General features: G+C 32.4%; 2 protein-coding genes and 1 long non-coding RNA gene across 8 annotated transcripts in view; 2 read left to right on the plus strand and 1 right to left on the minus strand.

Annotated features, from left to right (window-relative positions):
* Positions 1-22,744, plus strand: part of LOC105323598 (TNF receptor-associated factor 3) — a 34,258-nt gene that overhangs the window by 3,796 nt on the left and 7,718 nt on the right. For 4 of the 5 annotated variants that reach the window (XM_020065321.3, XM_020065320.3, XM_066086630.1 and 1 more), the window contains 5 exons: positions 10,957-11,251; positions 11,568-11,672; positions 11,976-12,143; positions 12,227-12,307; positions 22,423-22,500. In XM_020065321.3, coding sequence (XP_019920880.3) covers positions 10,964-11,251; positions 11,568-11,672; positions 11,976-12,143; positions 12,227-12,307; positions 22,423-22,500 — 720 coding nt within the window. In that variant the 5' untranslated portion in view covers positions 10,957-10,963. The remainder of the gene's footprint in view (positions 1-10,956; positions 11,252-11,567; positions 11,673-11,975; positions 12,144-12,226; positions 12,308-22,422; positions 22,501-22,744) is intronic. The other variant, XM_066086628.1, reaches the window with a different exon arrangement.
* Positions 728-9,566, minus strand: LOC105337275 (uncharacterized). Of its 2 annotated transcripts, none has more exons than XR_010714501.1 (5): positions 9,167-9,566; positions 3,202-3,609; positions 2,767-2,976; positions 2,511-2,638; positions 728-2,367 (listed from the first exon to the last, which is right to left on the minus strand). XR_010714501.1 is itself a non-coding variant. In XM_011441923.4 (5 exons), exons 1-5 carry the CDS (start codon positions 9,167-9,169, stop codon positions 2,093-2,095), a joined length of 1,053 nt encoding a protein of 350 aa, XP_011440225.4. In that variant the 5' UTR covers positions 9,170-9,563; the 3' UTR covers positions 728-2,092. The 2 variants fall into 2 exon arrangements, 1 of the variants encoding a protein (XP_011440225.4); XM_011441923.4 differs by having other exon boundaries at positions 2,511-2,667; positions 9,167-9,563.
* On the plus strand, positions 12,472-14,456 carry LOC136276012 (uncharacterized). Its single transcript, XR_010714502.1, has 2 exons — positions 12,472-12,957; positions 13,260-14,456. It is a non-coding gene; the product is annotated as an uncharacterized lncRNA (long non-coding RNA).

Below are 22,744 nucleotides of genomic sequence, written 5' to 3' on the forward strand. Positions count from 1 at the left end.
TGAACGAATGTGTCAAAAACGAGGCATTCAATAGTAGCTGACGGAATAACAGGAAATAACTAAGACACTTTAGTGAAGTCTTAAGAATATTTAATCAATAATATCTGTAGATATCTGCGAGTTGCAATTGTAGTGCATCTACGTGAGATGTTGGAACAAATATAAACAAGAAAACATATTGACGCAAGCGTCAAATGGGCCGCAAAAACATAATTGAGAAACACATTACCAGAAGAAAATTATGAGTTGGTTGTACTCATTTCTATGGTATTTTCAGCAGCACGTTTTGAAGTTTAGATTTTACTATTAAGAAATCAGTATTTGCAACAGTAATTGTATGACCATTGACATAGTATGAAGTTCAGCTCATCATTGCTCTCTTTGACATAATGTATTTCCAGGGACATACATCCCTGGTATTTCAAACCAATTTGATTTTTTTTTAATTGTACTGAATTAAAACTTAATGCATTAGTTTATATGATTTGAAGGGGCCACACAATAAAATGGAAATGGATATTTTAAATGTACAAGTAAGATCATGCTCATCCGATAGAAACTGCAAAATTTTAAGGTAAAAAATAAGCTGGAGATTTTTTTTCCTAACTGGAATTATACATCTTATCTACACTCAGTTCATGAAGATAATCATGATTATTTAATTGCAAGTGGTTCTCAAAAGAATTAAAAATAAACACAAATTTTCAACAAACAAAATTTATTGTACATGAAAAGGCTACAAAAAATGTAACAACCTGGACGAAAGAAAGTGACAACAAAAACTTTGACCAGAACATAAACGACTTAATAAAAAATAATATCAAGTGTGTTAATAATATAATTGAGATCATAAAAACTGGTACTAATCAATACATAAACAAACTAGCTAACAAGAAGCAAACACAATAGCTTCCAACAATGAACAAAACTTTGCATCTTGTGTACACTTGTACTGTTTTGAAATAAATAAAAAGAACAACCACTTTCTCTTACAAAAGACTATTTTCTAGAACAGTAAAAAAACTCAACCCTAATCTATAATAAGTTGCAAAAAGACATTGACAATGCAAGCTATGAATGAAATCATCAGCTAAAAAATGCAGTTGCAATATAAAAACAGTTTTGAACATGCATTTTTGGTTACTGGTATTTAATGGTGATATGATACCTTAAGATACTTAATGACCAAAATCATGCAAATCGTGTACTACAGCATACTGTTTTGAAATAAAAAATAATGGCCACTTTCTAGCACAAAAAACTACTTCCTAGTACTGACAATAAAAAAACTTGCTCATAAATGAGTGGCATTCTAACATTGCAAGCTATGAATTAAATCATAAAAAAAATTATATCATTTAAAAAATCCAGTTGCAAAAAAAAGCCCCAAACATTCATAATTTGTTTCTGGTGTTCAATGTTGATTTTCTATTTACTTTTCAACATTGTAAAACATGTTATTTGCACTAACGCAAGATTTAAATCTGATAGGTAGCCTCATGATCAACATTTGAATCAGCTCCTCTTTGTCATCAACTATCAACTCTTCTTGTAAAATAATTTCAAGCATGCTTTTAAATACAGATGTCTTGAGATCTTTTTTCTCTCCTCGCTTGAACAGAAAATTTACACGAAATGTAACCACTTTCTCTTTCAAAAGACTGTTTTCTAGAACAGTAAAAAAACTCAACCCTAATCTATAATAAGTTGCAAAAAGACATTAACAATGCAAGCTATGAATGAAATCATCAGCTAAAAAATGCAGTTGCAATATAAAAACAGTTTTGAACATGCATTTTTGGTTACTGGTATTTAATGGTGATATGATACCTTAAGATACTTAATGACCAAAACATGCAAATCGTGTACTACAGCATACTGTTTTGAAATAAAAAATAATGGCCACTTTCTAGCACAAAAAACTACTTCCTAGTACTGACAATAAAAAAACTTGCTCATAAATGAGTGGCATTCTAACATTGCAAGCTATGAATTAAATCATAAAAAAAATTATATCATTTAAAAAATCCAGTTGCAAAAAAACCCCCAAACATTCATAATTTGTTTCTGGCGTTCAATGTTGATTTTCTATTTACTTTTCAACATTGTAAAACATGTTATTTGCACTAACGCAAGATTTAAATCTGATAGGTAGCCTCATGATCAACATTTGAATCAGCTCCTCTTTGTCATCAACTATCAACTCTTCTTGTAAAATAATTTCAAGCATGCTTTTAAATACAGTTGTCTTGAGATCTTTTTTCTCTCCTCGCTTGAACAGAAAATTTACACGAAATGTTTTACTGGAGCTGCTGGTCCTTTGGCATACTGGGCACTCTCCTTCTACATATTTTTTTTGTCGACAAGCTGAAAAAATCCATAAATAAAATTATTTTACCAGAATTTATCTCGTTTTGCTATGTGGTACACCTTTTTCACAGAGTTAGTTTATTTCATTAAAATCCTTATTTATTATATTGAAACTTCCTGTAAAATTCTCATCAATTTACCTGCGTTGTCACAACAGATGTAAACATCAACATCAGTGAAGTCAGTAAGAACAATTTCTTCAGGTGTTGTATTTTCCAGTTCTTCCGAAAAATCTGGATCAAGGTTCGCAAAACCAAAATCTTCATCACTAAGGTTTACTTTGTTGTCAGCAACAAACTTAAGGATAAAAACAGAACTTATTAAATTCAGGTTTAAAAAAAAAAGAAGTAATTATATAAATATCTGTTTAATTTATGACATTATTATTAAGATTACCTCACAGGAAGATGTTGGGCAAGTTGTTAGCTGTTTTCTTGTTTGAAACACTTTTGGGTAAACATTTGTGACTTTAACAGTGTCCCCAACATTAAATGGACTCAAAGCATTCTTGTTGAATAAGCAAACTTTGGCGACACTGCTGGTGTCTTTGATCATGATTGATTTCACTGCTAAACTACCTTCCTGACGATACTTCAATGGTGAAACCTAAAATATAAAAAGTACAGAATTAATTCTTAAAATATATATAAGTACACTTTGAATTCTTTAGGTATACATGCTTTGTTAAAGCATTGTAGAGAATTCTTATATGCAAATATTTTTTGTATCAAAATAGTGAAAATATACAGATTGTTTTCAATAAAAAAAAACAATTGTGCAATTTGGTTATGTTTGTTAGTAATGGAATCAATATGGTATTGTTTTTATTACCTTGAATATCTTCCCAGTAACTTCCGATTTGTCTGGTGACTGCAAAGCATCCTTAAGCAGTTTTCGCTCTCCTTGTTGTGGTGCATTCTCAGGTAAATTTGGTACCTGTATGTCTTCACTGGTTTCCACTGATGCTGCATATGCAATTATACTTCTTGATGTTATCCATAGTTCGTTCCCAGTTTTCTTCAGTGCATTTTGGAATTTAAAGCTCATTCCCTCCTTGATCATGTCAAACCTTGCCTTTTGATAGATTCTAATTTTGTATGTTTCTGTGCCATTCCCACCAATTACGTTGAAAAAGTGCATGGTTCTGTTTGAGGTTTTGTTGCAATAGGATTGAAGTTCTTTTGATTTCTTCAAAACCTTTAACGTAACTGTCAATGTTTCATCTGAAGATTCTTGAGACTAGAGAGAAATTATAACATTTTTTACAAACGAGAACAACAAATTCCAGCTCACTATATATGTATCTTAACCTAATAAATCAGACTTCAATCATTTACCAGCAAATGCAAAAGTGCATTATTTGACACAAAATTAATATATGCTATGTTTATAATCACAAAATTTCTGCAAAGTTCTGAAAACCCAATTTTAATTCTGTTTGAAAAACTAATTGGCACAAATATTTGTAAAGTGAAAATGTTTTTTAAAATTTTTTGGTTATTCACAAATATTGTACCCAATTAATTAAAATGATTCCACTAAAGTTTTGCAATTTTCATGTAATTCAATAATAAAAATGACAATACATGTACGTCAAATAACTTAAATTCAGCATTGTTTAAAGTGTTATGACTGAAACTTACAATAACCATTTATTTATTAATATTCTTCAGCCTTTCATATTCCACAATAACATCTTCTGAAGCTTTTATTTTTGATGGATCAAAGTTGATCAAAATCAAGCCTGTGCTAGAAGTTACCCTGCTTAGTGCAACATATGCCATACCAAATTCAAACACAGTACTACCTAAATCAATAACTGCTGAGTTCAAAGAAATTCCCTGGACTTTGTGAATTGTGCACGCCTAAGATAACATTAAAGGAAACTGTGAACGTACAACATGTCTACCTCTGTAAACAAACTTATGCTCATATGGTTCTATTGCAACTGGACTATGAAGAGAGGATTCTTGTTTCATCATTACTCTTCCAATTTTAGGATCATCAAACTTCACATATATACATGATGGCTTATTGTTTTCACTTGAAAAAATAATATTCACAATTGTTCCAATAGCTCCATTAACCAAACCATTTTCAGTTTTAATATTCCTCATAAGCATTACTCTTGCTCCAACAGACACCATCAACAAGTTTCTTAACCCTCCAGCAATAGTATCATCAGAAGGAATATGATCACTTAAAACTTGTCCCATGAAATTATCATCCTCTGATGCATAAAAATGATCTGCATAGATTCTGATAGTATTTGCCAATTTACTAAGCTGATTATTGTTATACATTTCTACTTGCTGTCTTGTGGGATAAATATGTAAAAATTTAGAAAACTTGGTTTCATCATATTGTAATCTACTTTTCAGAAAGGATATATCATTTTCTAGAGGCATACCAATACGTACTCTCTTCAAAAGGAAATAATATGATAAATCAGAATTTTGTCTGTTATTTTCCTTTAAAAACATTGGTTGAAATAAATGCCAAAGTAACTCATTCTTGAATGCAAAATTTCCTTTCACAGGTCGCAACTGAAAAAAATCTCCAACAGCAATTATATTGCATCCCCCAAATGGAAGGTCACAATCTTTTATTTCTGACAAACGCCTGCTAATAAATGTTAACATGTCACCACTGACCATACTTACTTCATCAATGACAACTGAATGGACATTTTCAAATTCTTTACGTACTTGTTTCAATGTGTAACTAGACAAACCAGCATAATTCAAAAACTGTGCCACAGGAACTCGTAACAATGAATGAATCGTACGACCATTTATATTATTTGCAGCAGTTCCAGTTGGAGCACATACAAGAACACAATTCGAATTTAAAACTCTTGCACAAAATAATTGGATGTATGCAATAATAACTTTTGTAGTAAAGGTTTTACCAACACCAGCTCCACCTGTTAAAAATAAATGAAATGGCAACTCATTTTTTTCAAATTTAGATTTCACAAAACAAAATGCCTCCAACTGGGATGGTGTCAACCTTTTCACACTTTCTCGAAATTCAACAATTGACATTAAACATGAAAAACTGTGCATATGCAAATCATCATCAAATATTTCTGTTGCATTTTTACTTGTATTTAAAGACGCAGATTCATTCACATCAGCAAAGAATAATTTTTCTAATACAAGATCATTATTCAAAGAAAACAAAGTGTCATTTTTGGTGTTTTCAGAAGAAGAGTTACAAGACAACTCTGACATCAATTTCAGCTTCCGTATTGTATTTTCGATTTGTTCCGTGAATGAAAAGTTAATGAAATCAATGCTTGTATTGAATAACTGTCTCTTGTTAATGAATGCTTCTCTAGGGTTGGAATAGGGAACAACAAGCTCATTTTCAGATTTGTGTGGCAATAATAAAAGTAACATTGAATAAAAATGATCATCTGAAGATGGAGGAAAATGTGGAAATCGTACAACACTTGGTTTCTTGCATTTCTTCATAACCACATCATACTTTTCAATATAAATACGAGACAGAGAAACTCTCTTAGGCATTTCATTGCTACATTTCTTGTACCAGGAACAAAATTTGAATAAACAAATATCACTTAATTCCACAGGACGACAATGATAATAATCAATAATATTTGTTTGAAACACTTCTGTAGAATTGTCATCAAGAATTTCAATTTCTTTTCTACTTTTCAAAATTCTGTATCTTTTGCTTGGTTGCCTTGTATTCAGATAAACAAAACACCTGGTTACATGAATCAAATTCAAATTGCTTAATCTGTAAGCAGCTTCTTGGGAACTCAATCGTCTATGGCGCAAAACTGTGAGTCCTATTTTCAACAACCGCTCATGCCGTGGAATAGGATTTTCTCTAAAGACATTGTGAATTAGTTGACCCAGTGCATTTTTTAACTCATCCGGCTCTGACTTGCAAATATAGCTACACACATAATATGCTGCACCCTCAGCATTACAAATCATCTGGATATCCATATTTGCTCTCCAGTGTCTTAATATATCAGGATTGTATGAATTTATCATCACATCTTTACTTGTTCTTTTTGTTGTGTAAAACTTTCCTTTATTTTTATCTGACAAATTTATATTTCCAACAACAAAAGTTTTTTCACATTCTCGTTTTGGAAAACCAAATCTACAACAAGACTTAAATCCTTTACTGCAATAAGAAGTATGAGAATGACTTTGTAATGTAGTCACTAATTGAAACAGTTCAGCATCATGCTCACAGTTGGGAATAACAGAACATATTGTTTTATCTATATAACGAACCAGTGTTGGAATTGTTAAATTTGAAATTTCATTGGGTACATCTTCAATCCATAAAAACATATGAATGTGTGGGCTTCCCCTATTTTTAAATTCTACTCTTGCAAAGTAATCAAGAACTTTACCTAAAGGATATTTTTCACTCTGAATTACATATTTCATTAAAGACTTGAATCTGCGCTCAAAGTGTATTGCAGTCATTAAAGGATCACTTCTCATACCACTTCCAAAACTATTCCATTGTTTAGCTTCATCAAAATCAATATTATGTAACATCATTCCCAATTCTGGCCAATGCAAATCATCTGCTGATAAGGTCATGAAAAGTGTTGGTGGACCTAAACATCGAAACATCGCCAGTAAATTATACAGCTGGTTTCTGAAATAAGCCACTGTTCCACGAATATTTTTCATGAACATGTAAGAATTTTCTTTTAACTCTGCATTATTCTGCAAATTTTTAATGTCACATGCATTCACAGACACAGCATTATTTTGACCCTTCTTTATTCGCATGTTTATATTTATCTCTGATTTCAGACAGGCAAGATCATATGAGACAGCAGAATGTAACAGATAAGTCAAATCTTTCCTAAAATTTCCATTTTTGTTATATAACCTATATTTAAAATACATAGACTTTGAAATTTTCATAGGTCTATTGTAATTTAAACCATTTTTACCATATGGGAATAGCCATGGAAATGCCATTTCCTCACCACTTTCCATTTTGTACACCCTTACAGGTTTTTCTGAAATATGAGGTACATTAATAATGCCCTCATTTCCGATTACAGAAATGTCGTTAGGCATTGTACTATTTATTGGTGTAAGGGTAGCACTTTCCATATCAAAATCTTGAAAATCCATTTCTGTATCTGTCAATAATTCTTCATTTTCTTCAGAAATAGCAATGGGTTCATACAGCAAGTTATTTCTTTTCAACCATAAAAGTGCCTTTTTAACTTTTTGGGGGGAAACAAAATATTTAAATTTTTCAGATTCCACATAACCTTTGTGTTCAAAATTTACAGCAAAAAAACATCCATCATTAATACCTTCGGGTAGTTGATTTGCAATAACTTGCACATTTGTTGGCAAATTTAGAATTAACCCTTTTTCAGCCATTTGACCCCCTGGTAAAATAATGACTGTCATAAATATCTGAATCAGTGCAATTAATCTTTTTTCAATAAATGACAAAGTTCTCAGTTCTGAAGGAATTTCAAATGTTTTCAAGCAATTAGCTTCCGTGCATAAATATGGAACTTCTTTTTTCTTTATTAAAGAATGACAAGTTTGACACAACACCTCACTTCCATTAGTTGTTATATGTGTGAAGTTTTTTAGCTCTGCATTCTTAAAACTGTGAGTTTGGTTCTGAAATAAAAATCTGTCACAACAAGCACATGAAAAAATTGGACATTCTCTTATTCTACTCTCATAAGCTTGTACATGATTTTCATCATGCAAATAATTAATATCAAGTCTTGTAGGATATGCATCTGAATGATCTGATATTGTAAAAAACATGAAACATTATCAAAACTGTTAATACTGCCACCACTGCTATTCAAGTCTTTCAGTATCAAATTGTGCGCAGATCTTTCACTATTTTCAAAAGAGACATTTTCATGAAAGTAATTTTGAGGAACATGAACTTCATGTGCAACTTGCTTTCTCTTTTTTTTCTTTATCGAACAAATTTTTTCGCTTGATTTACAATAAGTATGAAAATTTTTATTACTACTACATGTACTACTAAAACTGGAAAAATCAGAATGTGTTTTGTTGCATGCATATCCATATTGCCTTTCTTTTTGCTCTTCACACAAGTTAATCACTTCATCTTCATTTGAGAGAAAAGAACTTCTTGAACTTGTCGCAATTGTACTACAATCAAAATTGTACCAAGGAAAAAGCAACGGAGTTATTTCATATCTCATATTGCTAAACAACGTTGTTACATATTGGAAAAATTCTTCAAAATTTTCAAACTGAAGCATGACAGCATTCCCATTTTCATTAGGAAAACCTAAAGAATCTCTTTGATGCGAGTCAAAAACATAAACAGTGTTGTCACATATATTACTATAAACTGCCACAGTATTTCCACCAAAAGTAACCAAATGAAAACTTGTTATTCCATTAGCCTCTAAGAAAGCATGTTCAAATGACATTTCACCAGCATCTACATTAACAACGCCATTAACAACGCCATAATATCTGTCAAAAAAATACTCTATCTCACCAGGTAACCCGTTCCACGAGTAAAATGTTGGTGGTAAATCTCTGTGAGATAAATATCCATACTCACGACCAGAGGACAAAATATGACCATAAAAATGTGTACCGTTCGCAACAGTTTGATTCAAATCACTGGGAGATAATTCTGATAAATCAGGCATATGTTTAACAAACATGAGCAGAGCAACTAAAGCTATCGCAGTACATTGTACACCATTATAAGGTTGGAATTCGACACAGCCTTGATGGCAATTTGCTAACAAACTTCTCACCATTTTTCCTGCTTGTGGAAACCGCAACCACGTGCGTTGTGAATCGTAAGATCACAGTCTTCCTCCAAAAGTACCACAGGAAGCGCGGGAAAAAATTGCCTTGGTGAAAAATAGTGAATACCGATCCCGATACAGTGCCTTGAAAACAATGAAAAACTCCGAAAAGTTCCGAATAGATTATAGTCTCGATAAAAAGCAGACAGGCATTATCTACTATACATTTGCGAGAAGAAATATAAAAAAAAAGCCATTTAACATTTACTTTTAATTTATACATGAAAATTTACTTTTAATACAAATAGTAATAAATATAATATTAATTCTAAAAAAAAACAAAAAAAAAACTATCCCGCAGAAACGCAGTAACACTTTCTAAATGTATATCAAATAACGGACCGCCTCCTGGCGGCCCGTAATAAAATGTTAGATATATTACTTCCATACTTACGTCGACTCGATATATCCCAGTAAACTTGAAATAAAAAATACCAAAGAGTCTTTATCATCTGTTTCATATTTTGAAATTTTGCTTATCCAATTATTTGCATATTTTACTTGAAAGGGGCATTGATCGTAGCCCAACAACAAAGCGATATGACAAACGTGATGATTTCAATTTTACAATAGTCAACTTTCTTTATTTGTGTAGCGATATACCTTCACCACCTGCATATGGTGATTTTGTCTCCAAGTTGTTTTGATACGCAAGGGCATGCTCTATGTATGAACAGTTTTCTAAGGCAAGGCAAGCTACTGACAAACAAGGAAAAATAACAGGACTACCAAAAGTCTCGATTGAAGTCATCTTTTCGAAAGTTCTATGGTCGATACAACGACCTTGTTAGCAAATACAATCTTCAACTGGATCGCATATTAACTAACGTTTTCCATACTTTTTGTAAGACCATGGTTGTCATAATTGTCTACTGATGTTTTCATTTTCCCGATTACGACAAAGAGCACACGGCGGGTGTAACCGGTCAGAGGAGGATGCTCACTCCTCCATGGCACCTGATCCATCCTCTTTTTTTTTTTATTAGAGATCCGTGTTTTTTTGCTTTTGTTTTGTATTTTTCTTTGGACGTTTGATTTTGGACACTGTTTTTTATCACCACATGTCATATTTAAAAGAAAACATGTAACAATTGAAAGGTTTAAAAAAACCCAACAAACAACAACCAAATAAGCAAATCTTTATTTTAATGTCATGTTGACGATCTCTTAGAATGCTATTATAAACAACACTAGTAGAAATCTGTCATCTACATAATGCTTTTGATCTCAATTTCTGATAGCTATCCTATTGCTCTATTTTATTTCCAGTGACGAAAATTCTTTTCTCGTTTATTTTACTGTGTCTTGTATCAAGGTTTATGGAATATCTTATACAATACTAGCACTAGTATCGACTTTAATATCCTAGCTAGATACTTATAGATAGCTTTTCTCACATCTCGTAGCCAGTGACTAGTAGTCAGTGACTAGTAACTAATTTTACCTGTCTTGAAACCTTTGACTATGAAAAAAATGACAATAACAAACTATCCAAAATATTATTCGGTAATTGATTTTAAAAAAAAGTAGATTAGTTTATCTTAGACAGAAGATATTAACATACAATCATATATTATCGATTATACTATTTGATTTTAAAGGCATATTATCTAACCAATCTCTGCTTGAGCCAATAAGGCACATTCCATTTAAAGGAAAATAAAAATGTATTCAATCACATTTTCGTGCCTTACATTTACATAATCCACAAATCAGTTATTCGCTTATTTTGCCAGTCTTTGAATGTCCTTGATGGCAGAAGGAACTCAGAGTTCTCCTTCATCGTTGTCATCAAACCCTCAATCAACTCGACTTCCAATTCATCAAACCCCTGCTGGCAACCCAGAATTTATAACTGTTGACGACAAGTACAGATGTGTGGTATGTAATGGCATCGTGCGGGGGGCTGTTCAGACCCAGTGTGGACACAGGGGCTGCGAGCAGTGCTTCTCTCAGTTACTACAAGGGAATCCGAAACAGGTCATGTGTCCAGCAGGGGAAGAATCATGTGTCTATCTAAAAGAAAACGAGGTGAATATTTACATGATATTAAAACAAATTCACAATGGTTTCTTTCAAGCACCTTTAAACTATTGATTAATGTGATATACTGAATAGTTTGATATTTCCAAATGGTAAAGTGTTGTTTCTATTCCTTGTTCTTTATAATAATTCTTCTTACGGAGTTCCCTCCCAACAAGGAAATTGGATAAACTATGTCCAAGGAAATTGATTAAACTATGTCCATTTCTTATATTTGTTGATTTAAAGTGAACTGTTAGCGAACCAATTTTGCTATATCAACCAACATATGGAAAACCAATGTTAAAAAAATCAAATGATTTAGATTTTCAGGGATTTTGGTGCACGACGGGAAGTGCGTCTTCTTCCTGTGTATTGTAGTTTCAAAACTGAAGGATGTAAAGAAGAAGTGCCATGGAAAAATCTACAGGTAACTGAATATATACCAAGTCTTGTGACAAATGAGAGTTATTTTAATAATGATAATTTATATCAGAAATAAAACTTCTAGACATCACTTTTATACAAATGCAGAACAGTGGTGTTATTATTAACTCTATTACCTTTGTATAACAGAGGATAAACGTATTCAAGAAAAAATATAAAGTTGGGGGTTACATATCATTTTTTCAGTACTGCAAAGTGACGTACAGCAGAAAATAGTGATGTTTAGATTGGATTACTAGTAAATAATCAATAACGGTTTGTTTAACGTATCAATATTTGATAATAGGCACACGAAACAACATGCAGTTACAAACCTTCTAAATGCAAGTTTTCCCAGGAAGGGTGTCAAGTTACCGTTGTTCTAAAAGATTTACAAACACATGAAGAGGGGTGCCTGTTTCGTCTGGAGGCCTGTAGTTATTGTTTGCAAGAAATAAAGCATCATCTTATGCAGGTGAACAAGATACTGGTATTTGATTACCACAATGCCATCGGTTAAAACCTACGTTGTCAGATATTGTCAAATTTCCATTTTAGGATCATTTGGAAACTGCGTGTCTTGAGTATGACATATCTTGCCCATTCAGATGTGGAGTCGAATCTGCTACTAGGAGAATGGTATATGAATTGTTTTTCAGATCTAAATGGAACTTAATCAAAAAGTATATTATCAGTTGCATGGTTTATACAAGCTCTATTTTAGTACATATCATTCTTTGGAATCGTAAGGCAGATTTATATTCAATTCAGAAATTTAATAATTTACGAAAAAGATATTAAGCATAAACTTATCCGGATCTTAAGATTTGTAAAAAACTGAAATAAAAAAACTCCAGACAAGGTGCTTGTTTTAGATTGAAGCTAAAAATGCCTAGTTTTGCTGGGATAATATCGTAGACAAGATTAAGGTAGTGAGATCTATACTATTCAAACCAGATTAATAATCGAAAACAAAATCGAAGTAGACAAAGTAGACACATGTCTGTGTTTTAGAAACGTTAAATTGTTTGTGCTATGCATGTGTCTTAGGAGTCTGTATGCTGCATGTATGAAATGCATATACCCATAGACTGAAAAAAAATATATAAAGAGCACGCCAACGTTTCAACATTCTGAAATACCATTGTGATGACTTCGTTTGCATGCAAGATTTTAGTAAATTACACTAATAGGCGTTTTGCTCTTTGGTGCAAGAGTTAGTTTGGTTTTGTTTCCCGTGCATACTACATGAGCGAGGCGTTTCTTTGTTACTGCTCGCATATCATCATGTAAGTAATTTTTGTGTATTTTTATGCATAAATCTCTCTGTAAAGCAGTATGTTATTTTTCAAATAGTCAATTTTAAAGATAAAGTGGGTGTGCCACTTGATATTGTTACAAACCAAATGTCGGTAAATTTGAACGATGTTTTGTATGAATGCGTCTTTTTATTGCTTTAAATGAGAATTTCAAAGCGCACACTTTTTAATAATTTACACATATTTTGATGACATATTTGTCAGCAACATTTTTATAAAATTTATTATCTACTATGTTGTTTCTTAGAAACCTTATTTTTGGTTTATTGCAGTTAGTTTACCACATACACTCGAATGCCATACAAACTGTGCATTAGACGTATAAGTAAAAGACTATTAAAATTCAAATAGTTGTCTTGGTGGATGCGCCTTGAAATTAAAAGAAATGCGAACGACATAGCATGACTTGCCTTGGTAAATGTGGATAACATGCTTGCAAAATTAGAAGGACAATCTGCTGAAAAAGACCGAGAATATCATTAATCTGAGTCACCTTTTGGGTTTTGTTGTATTTCTTCAAAGATTTAGAAGCTGACCTCGTGTTATTAAACATTAAAAAAGTAGTAGCTCTTGCTGAAGATGAAGTTCGTAGGGGAGAATATGAAGAAATTTGTAATAGAAATATCGGCGACAGTGAAAGTCAACTGAACATACGACAAAATACGTGAAACAACATTCCAATGCGTCACTTTATTTAGGCAGAAAAAAAAACCTGTAGTGAATTATGAAGTTGAGAAACCATCAAGTGCAAAAAAGACAACTCTTTTCTAAACAAGTAGTTCCTGATCTATCATTGCTTTGATTAGAAAATAAATGATCAGTATGAACAACTTATTGTGACGACATAACCATACTATCTGCAAGGAAACATTGACAAACACAGCTGTGAAATACATGAATGAATAAAATAGAGGTATAACCTCAATTTCATGTGCTATTTAAATTTGTTTAAAAGCAAAGTCGTATAAAAAACAAGCCAAGTTTTATGTGCAATTCACCTTTGATCTCCACCAGCAAAATTACAAATCCTAAAAACAGAATAGTGAACAAACTAGATTATGTGCTCACTAGAACTAGAAAAACTTCTGTGAATGACACAATATCAAGTAATATCGAAAACGTGTGTCCTATTCATAGACCCGGTCTTTCCTTTGAACAGTGTCGAACATTTATTGCAAAAACCACTTGATCAGAGAAGAACATTTTTGAGAGACATTAATATATGTTTCGAATGTTCGCGTAAAAACAACAAACAATATAAATGTCATTTAATCTGAAATGTGTGAAGTGAGGAAGTTCATATCATTCAACACCTTGGATTCGAAAAGAAAGTTAGTGTCGATGAAATGTGTCGTTTCCTATCGTTTCTAGAAGCCTGAAGGCGGAGAGGATACAAAATAAAGAGAATGAGAAAAAAGGAACTCAAAATTACGCAGGTTTGCGGAGATTCGTTGAATTTCAAAGAAAATCTTGTGCAAAAACTGTACTTGTTAATGTGCATTCGAAAGATCTCAGAAACAAATGCAGGTGTATGCAGTGGTTAATGATTAACCAAACAAAATTTCAGCAAGTTCTGACCTTTTTGATCTTATAGGAATCAATATAATAAGGACAAACTATGTGTTACCATCACATTGCAAGAAAACAATTATAAGGTGTCACAATTACTATCCAAATATGTAGGGTTATTTAATTGTTTAACCATTCTGGTACGAGGATGGTCCTTGTTACTTAAAACAAGAAAATATTCATAAAACAAGAGCAAGCTATTCAAAAATAAATAAGAACAAATGGAAATTGTTGACATCACTTCTTTTCGTATGGACTGGCATTCAACACGACGTCGCGCTTATGGTTAGTTTCGTTACTTATATAAATGTCTTTGCAAGGATATCACATGGTCTACCACGTTTCCACTACTTGGTTACCTACTTAAATATTGAACAACATTGCATAATAAGTTTTATTATTCACGTTTATTCGAAGAATTATTGATTCAATAATATAGTGTTATATAATATAATAATCAACACTACAAACATAGAAGAAAAATATGACAATTAGTTAAAGCTTTCTCAGAATAAAGCCCACACAGGTATATCGTTCCCAAGATCATCCAGCATGGGAAACACTCAAGATCACTCAGCAAGAGTACGAACACGTCCACACAGCTTGTCGTCCAGAATGCATCTAACTTATCTTCCAAAACCACAAAGCAAATTAATTTGAAAATAAATCAAATCTGTAAACCAGGGTTTCCCCAGTAAACTACTACACCCACTGACCACGCATGCGTACAAAAATATATAAAATAGATCATGAGTGTGGAAATACATTTCAAACATAATTAAGAAAGTATAACCAAACCAAAAGAATGACAGAATATTTGGAACATAATTGTGACATGGTTAAAAAACTGACAATCGAGATTGAATCTATAAATGGGCATACTTCTATTCTGTACAAAACAGTACAGTTGCAAGCTGTAGCTGACTACGTTCCACCTATCGACTACAAAGCTGAAATCATGATGTTCATCATGAGAGACATAACTAAAGCGCATCGCGAACTAGATCAGAAAGTAGGACCTGGCAATCTTCCTTATGGACAGGAACGCACAGGAATTGTATATTGGCTTTACGTTTATTCGGGAAACCTGTTTAGGGAAAGTTTATCAACACAATAAAAACCTATTTCTTGTCAAATGGTCGTCCGATGGTGATGTTACGCTGTGATAATGATATTTATGTAAAAAAAACTGTGCTGAGATAACTGATATATGTAGTGTTAGATGTGAATTCGGGAAAAAATATTTTCCAGAAAACAAAAAATAATGAGAAGATTGGACTCTCCATCGATGACAGTGAATATCTTGAGATCAAGAATCACAATTTCATAAAGATTATAAGAAAACATAGAAGCCTTCTTACTTTAATTTAAACAAGTTTTCAGGATAATAAAAATATATTAAATTCTTTTTATCTTTTGTTTTGTTTCCGAAAGCCATAAATTTTGTTTTATTCAGTTAATTTGCCGTATACACTCAAAAATCATACAAAGTGTGAACTTAATGTACAAGAATAAAAACTATGAATTTGAGTGGGTTGCTTGATGTGTGCGACATTAAAATCGTTTTACTTATTTTTGCGTCTGCAGTTTTAAAAACTGTTTCTGAAATTGTTTTGCTAAGTAAAATTGAATTATTTATGTGAAGTCTGCTTTCTTTTACTCAATGTTCAGTTTGTGTCTGATACTCTGCATATAAGGTATAATTATGTATACTTTATATGAAACATACATCTGCCCACTCCTTGCAAACCATGTACCTTTTTATGTTCAGTATAATTCAGTATTCTGTATTTGAAGTTTGTCTGTTAGTTATTGGTATTTATTGTACGTTCAGTTGGAATTTATTAACTGAACGTTAAGAAAAGTACTTGTTGTCTCGCATATATCATTCTGTAAAGTACAAGCTTGTTTACCATGTGTTAAGTACCAGTCTTTTTATTGTATAATTATATCCGCACTTTCTAAAGAAAGTTCGGGTATATTGTTGTTACCCTGTTCCGTCCGTCCGTCTGTCACGTTTTACTTTCTCAAACTGCTCTTACATCTTATAAACCAGCAAACTGAACTCTTGGAGTTTGATTTGGGGTGTCATGTTGTTTCGTAAAAAGGTTTCCAAACTTCCCTTGTAGTCCTGGGGGTCAAATAATTGGTAAAAAATGACGTTTTTTCACAAAAACCCTTCTTCCTCGAACTCCTCCTACATTTTCAACAGTAGACAAATCATCTCTTGGAATATGCTTTTGGGTATCCTATAAATGCGCAATAAGGTTTTGTAATTTTCAATTTTGTCCTGGGTGTAATTTAATGGCTGAAAAATGACTTCTTTTTTTTACCAAAAAAAATTGTTTCAAAAACGTCATTTTTTTGCCGTAGCCAAATGATCTTCTAGAAAATGATTGGGATGTCATATTAAAGTGTGATCAGGTACCAGAATTTTTTGTTTCATTAAGGGGATCAGTGGGCAACAAAAAATGATGCTTTTTTTGCAAAAAACTATGGTTACCAGAACTCCGCTTACAACTTTTGGAGTAGCTACGTCATCTCTTGGGATATAATTGGGGCTGTCCTATAGATATGCAATAAGGTTTTAAAATTTATGTTTCATCCAGGGAGTCAAATAGTAGCAGAAAATTGACGTTTATCACTCAAAAAAAATCCATAGATCCCAGAACTCCTCTTATGATTAAATGGATAGACACATCATATCTTGGGATATGATAGGGACTGTTCTATAGATGTGCAGTAAGGTTTTAAAACTTTAAATTTCATCCAGGGAGTCAAATAGTTGCAGAAACGTTTATCACTCAAAAAAAGCATAGATCCTAGAACTCCTCTTATGATTTAATGGATAGACAATTAGACACACCATATCTTGGGATATGATAGGGACTGATCTATAAATGTGCATTATGGTTTTGAAAAATTAAATTTAACCCTGAGGCACATTACCTACATACCGTTTGATGCCCTTTAAAGATCAAGATGATATATGGTTAAGGGCTGGGGATCTCAACCGTTTTCGAAATATTCGTGCACTTCCTGCTCGAGGGGGGTCACGACCCCCCCCCCCCCGGGGGGCCCATGACCTACATATCGTTTGATGCCCCTTGGCACAAGGAACAAGAATATATATTTTGAAGATATTAAGGGACTTGCTGTTCGGGGGGAGGGGGGGACAGGACCACCCACAGGGCCCATTACCTACATAACATTTGATGTCCCTTGATATAAGGAACAAGAATATATATGGTTTAGGAGTCCTGATTTTCCATTTACAATAGAGTCTACGATTCTTCCCATATGGTTCAATGTTAGACCCTACACCCTTTTGATACCCCCCCCCCCTCCGAAAAGTGGTTGTCTAACCACAAATGAGAAAAAATCAAACTAGGGTGCACAACTAGATATGCAGGCCTATTGTATCCTAGAGTTTTGTACAATTCTGTTCAGCCGGCTATTTGTACTTTGCGGAACGGAACGGAACGAAACGGAACCAGTTAAGAGGCCCAAAATAGGGAAGCAGACTTTTTTAAAACGCCAATATTTCAATTTAATTTATTGTAAGTAGAAGATTGTTTTTCAAATGTTGATGTTTGAATGGACTGTTTATTACATGAAATATGCTACTCATTGCTCTAAAAGTCATTACACGCTATTTTTCCGAGAAAACTTAATACACAATTCGAGATGACTGAATTAATTTGATAGCTTTTTTCATTCATCTCTAAAGAATCTGATAAAAAAAATCAAAGAACGGCGAGTTGCTGTTATATTTTCCATTAATTAAATTTTGTTTTTGAAGGATTTCGTTCCGTTTCGTTAAATACCAATATCCAGACGAGTAAGGATATTTTGCGGAACGGAACGGAATCAGAAAAGATCTATTCAGAAGAAAGACAACATAAGTTATTTTCATCGATGTTACACATGTATACAGATTGAGTAGCATATTTCATCTAATAAACACAGTCCATTCAAACATCAAAATTTGTAAACAGTCTTCCATTTACGATAGGTTGAATTGAAATATTGGCGTTTTAAAAAAAATATGTTTCCCCGTTGGTTTGGGGCCTTTTAACTGGTATCGTTTCGTTCCGTTCCGCAAAGTACTAATAGCCGTTCAGCCATCTCTGAGAAACAAGTTCAGAGCGGGAAAGAAGAAAAAGAAGGAGAATATTAATACATGTAATAAGAACCGTACAAAAACAATTAGTCTCCAAATTACATTTGAGAGACTTAATAATAAAGTTAAAATGGAGATAGGATCATCAAACATCAATAATTTCAAGATAATTGACAATTTCTGATTCTAAGGGGCACAGGATGACCCCTTCGGGTCATAACTTATATACCATAATGATCTGACGCACCACGGCCAAAGGAGGAATAATATCTTTGGATTAAGGTGGGAATCTCAATGGTTTTTATGATATTTGATATTATCAGGAAGAGCACTTGGGATCATGACCTACATACCATCTGAAATGCATTGAACAAAGAAACAATAATATATGTACATGATATATGATTCAATTCAAGAACCCAGATATAGATCTATCATCTATGTTTTGTAATACTATTATATATATATATATATATATATATATATATATATATATATATATATATATATATATATATATATATATATATAGTTTGTGTTTTGTTCTATACTATTCATGTTCATGACTGTAGTATGGCTTAGTCTTATTTTGCATTACATCAAAAAATTATCAAATATATGACTTGGAACCCCCACCCCCAAACAAACATAAATATAAACCGCCCCTTCCCCTAGAAAATGTTCTGGATCCAAGCATGTATTCCTCCCTAAACTAAATATAAAATGAAATTTAAAAAACTTACATTTATTTATGCCTAAAATGAAAATAAACATTTACAGTTCATTGTTGAATGCTCTATTAAAATCAAAATATAATTTGGGGTCTAAAAGTTTTATAAACTGAAAAAAATGTTATTCTTAAAAAATATCACATTACACCTTGCATAATTGACAAATGACCTATTAAGATATGATCAGAAGTCATATATTTCTACCTTGGGATCAATAACTAATATTCATCGACAAGTTAAAATTAATAACAATATATGATTCAAATTATAAATGTTTATACTCCACATCCACACCCCCTCCCAATCAAACCTGGTTCTAAAGATTCAGTCTTCTTACATTCTTACATGGGTACAGTAGCATATTTTAATCATTTCTTGATTGCTTTTTCTCTCCTTATGCACATCACATTAACATTTTTGAAATTGCTTAATTTAATTTTTGAGATTTATAAACAAAATGTTATATGCATGTGTATTCGCCTATTTGGGAAATTGTAAAGTCTCCTTAACAAAGCAGTGTAATCATTAGGCTAGGAATTACCCACATGGATCAAACACTACATATGAATAAGATAAAATACTTTATTATTTCTAGTTCTAGAATGTCAGAGTGTCTCCAAGGGGACATAACCTATATACAATGACACAAAGAGCAAGAATAAATTATATGGTTTAGGGATGAGGATCTAAGATCTCAGAAGTTAACAAAATATACAGTGTATCATCATTTACTATTTCATTTTCATGTATTTTCCTGTTTCGTGGGGTCAGAACAGTCCCATAAGGTCATGATCTACATTGTATTTGATGCATTATAATACATTTAGAAAGAAATACCCCTTCCTTCCTATTATAACTCATATAAAAATGATAAGTGTCTACACTTACTTATACATGTAATACACAAATTTAATACGAAATTGTTTATACAGGGTCAATATGGGGTCAATTTAATAGTGAAAGTTTGACAAATGAAAAAATAACTTTTGCAATTAAAATGACGGAAACTTTACAATGCGATAGGATAGGTAACGATAATAAGCTTATTTAAATACCGGTATTAAAAATGCTAGTAAAGGGAGATCACTTATTTAGAAAGTGAAAGTAGTACTTATACCGGTTTCTCATAATATTGTGCTACAATACATGTATTATGCTTACCTATATTGGTCAACATCATAATGATCCATTAGAGCACAATATGAATCCCTTGAGCTGATCATCACAAAAGAAATGTTTATGCATGTTAACTAATCCTTTTTTGAATATGAAAAACACATACATGTATGTATACACCACGTGAAATGAAACCTATCAAATCGAAGAGCTGGGTAAAACTAGTACCCGCTATTGAGACCCGTAGACCTGTGTTGTGTACGTAACTTCAGACAAAGATCAGTCATTTGTAACATGCATGTATTTTTATGACCTATTCTTCAAAACCCCTTGCACTATTTTATTAAGTAAATAACAGCTTCAAGGTGGTGCAGGACACCTGCATATTGTTATGTATACTTCCTATTGAAATAAACAATAAAGTATAAATATAATATTTCCCCCCAAAATAATGTTACCTTACATTGAGGCGCAATGGGTTAAAGCAATAACATTTCTGTAAGATCATTGGAGTCCGAGGTGTATTTTTGGTAATTTTACTATTGATAAAAATGAATTTTCATGGGGGGGGGGGGGGTCTGGACACCTCACTCCCACCCCTTTTCTAAATCCGTGCAAACGATTATGTACATGTAGGCACACAGAAGTAAATCTAAAGCCGACAACCGCCGCGGAGAGTGGGTATAATTTAATTATGTTTGTAATAATTATATACACCATACTTTATATGACATTAAATGTTAAGATTATTGATTAACTTAAAATTCACATGCAAACAGTTCAACCCCAAATTGCACATTAAGTGCTGCTCATGTGTATTATCATGTGGAAAAGGGATCTCATCCTTCAGTTATGCAAATTATAATTTTTGAATGTATTACCGGAACTTGCATGTGGCCTTCATTTTTGATTAAACTGGAACAGAACAGTGTTATTTAGGGGCAAACACTTGGTGTGGGTATTACTGTCTAATAATAGCATCTAGTTAATGTTTGTTAATGTGAGTATCTTAATTGTATATCGACCTGTTTACTGCTTGTTTGGAAAAAAATGTTTAACTGTTATTAGGTATAATTATATTAAAGCTGCATGGTCTATTACAGTATCAAATAATTTTCCATACAAACCAACTATCTTAGAAAGTTTTAGACTTTCGTCTATTTACATCCGCAGAATCGGTCTTCTTTCAGAGTTAAGAATATTCAAAGTAAATAAAAATAAATTCTTTTCGGGCATACAACCCCCCCCCCCTAACCCCCCCCAAAAAACCCACAAAAAAACAAAAAAAACCCCCAAAAAACAACAACAACAACAACAAAGATACAAACCAAAATGCATCACGGGAATGTGTACGAAAGGGAACCGTTTGGTTTCGTTCCCCGACTATATTTAACCTGGATGTCATGCATCAATTGTATATAAAACAGAGATAATAGTGAATAATTTGTACATATGTTTATTTTTTATTTTCCAGAACACTACCCATATTTAGACTCTATTAATAGCGTTATCAATCTCGTAATAAAATCATCCCTGCCTCGACGTTAGAGGCGAATTTTGTTTAAAAAATGTTCATCATTTTTTTCATTTTAATATGGCTTATTTGACCGGGAAAACTACTGCAACGTCTATTATTATATACTTAGCACAATTATCGTTTAAAAGCATACACAAAATCTGATATTAAATCGGACAAAGCAGCTTTAACTAAATTTTACTATAATTCAGTTAAGTTATAATTCACTTATTTGTTATCATATGTCGAGGTGTTGTCACGGAACGTTTATAATGTATGGATATTTATTAAGGGTATAAAGTTTATAAACATTGTAAGAATCAGTGCAAGTAATGAACATAAACAATAAGTGTGATGCTCATGATTTATATGTGTTACAGATGATTCAACACTATACTAATGAATGTCCGCGACGTCCGATTGAGTGTAAATACAACAGCATTGGGTGTAAATTTACCGTGAGTACAAAAAGCAGCCTTTGCTTAAACAATAAAACAAAATTGGAGTTGTTTCTGTCTTTTTACATTGTTTATCTATGACATTGTTTTCTATGGGACATGCATTACAGATATCTTACAGACATTTATTTTTCTCTATATCTGTTATATATACTAAATAGATCACTGAGTAACACTAAGTATAAAATAGGTTTTCCTTAGCTTTTCAATTTACTTTTACGCTACAGCGTAAGTATTAACTTCA

Source organism: Magallana gigas, chromosome 6 (assembly GCF_963853765.1).
Source record: "Magallana gigas chromosome 6, xbMagGiga1.1, whole genome shotgun sequence".
In the NCBI taxonomy this organism is placed as follows: Eukaryota; Metazoa; Mollusca; class Bivalvia; order Ostreida; family Ostreidae; genus Magallana; species Magallana gigas.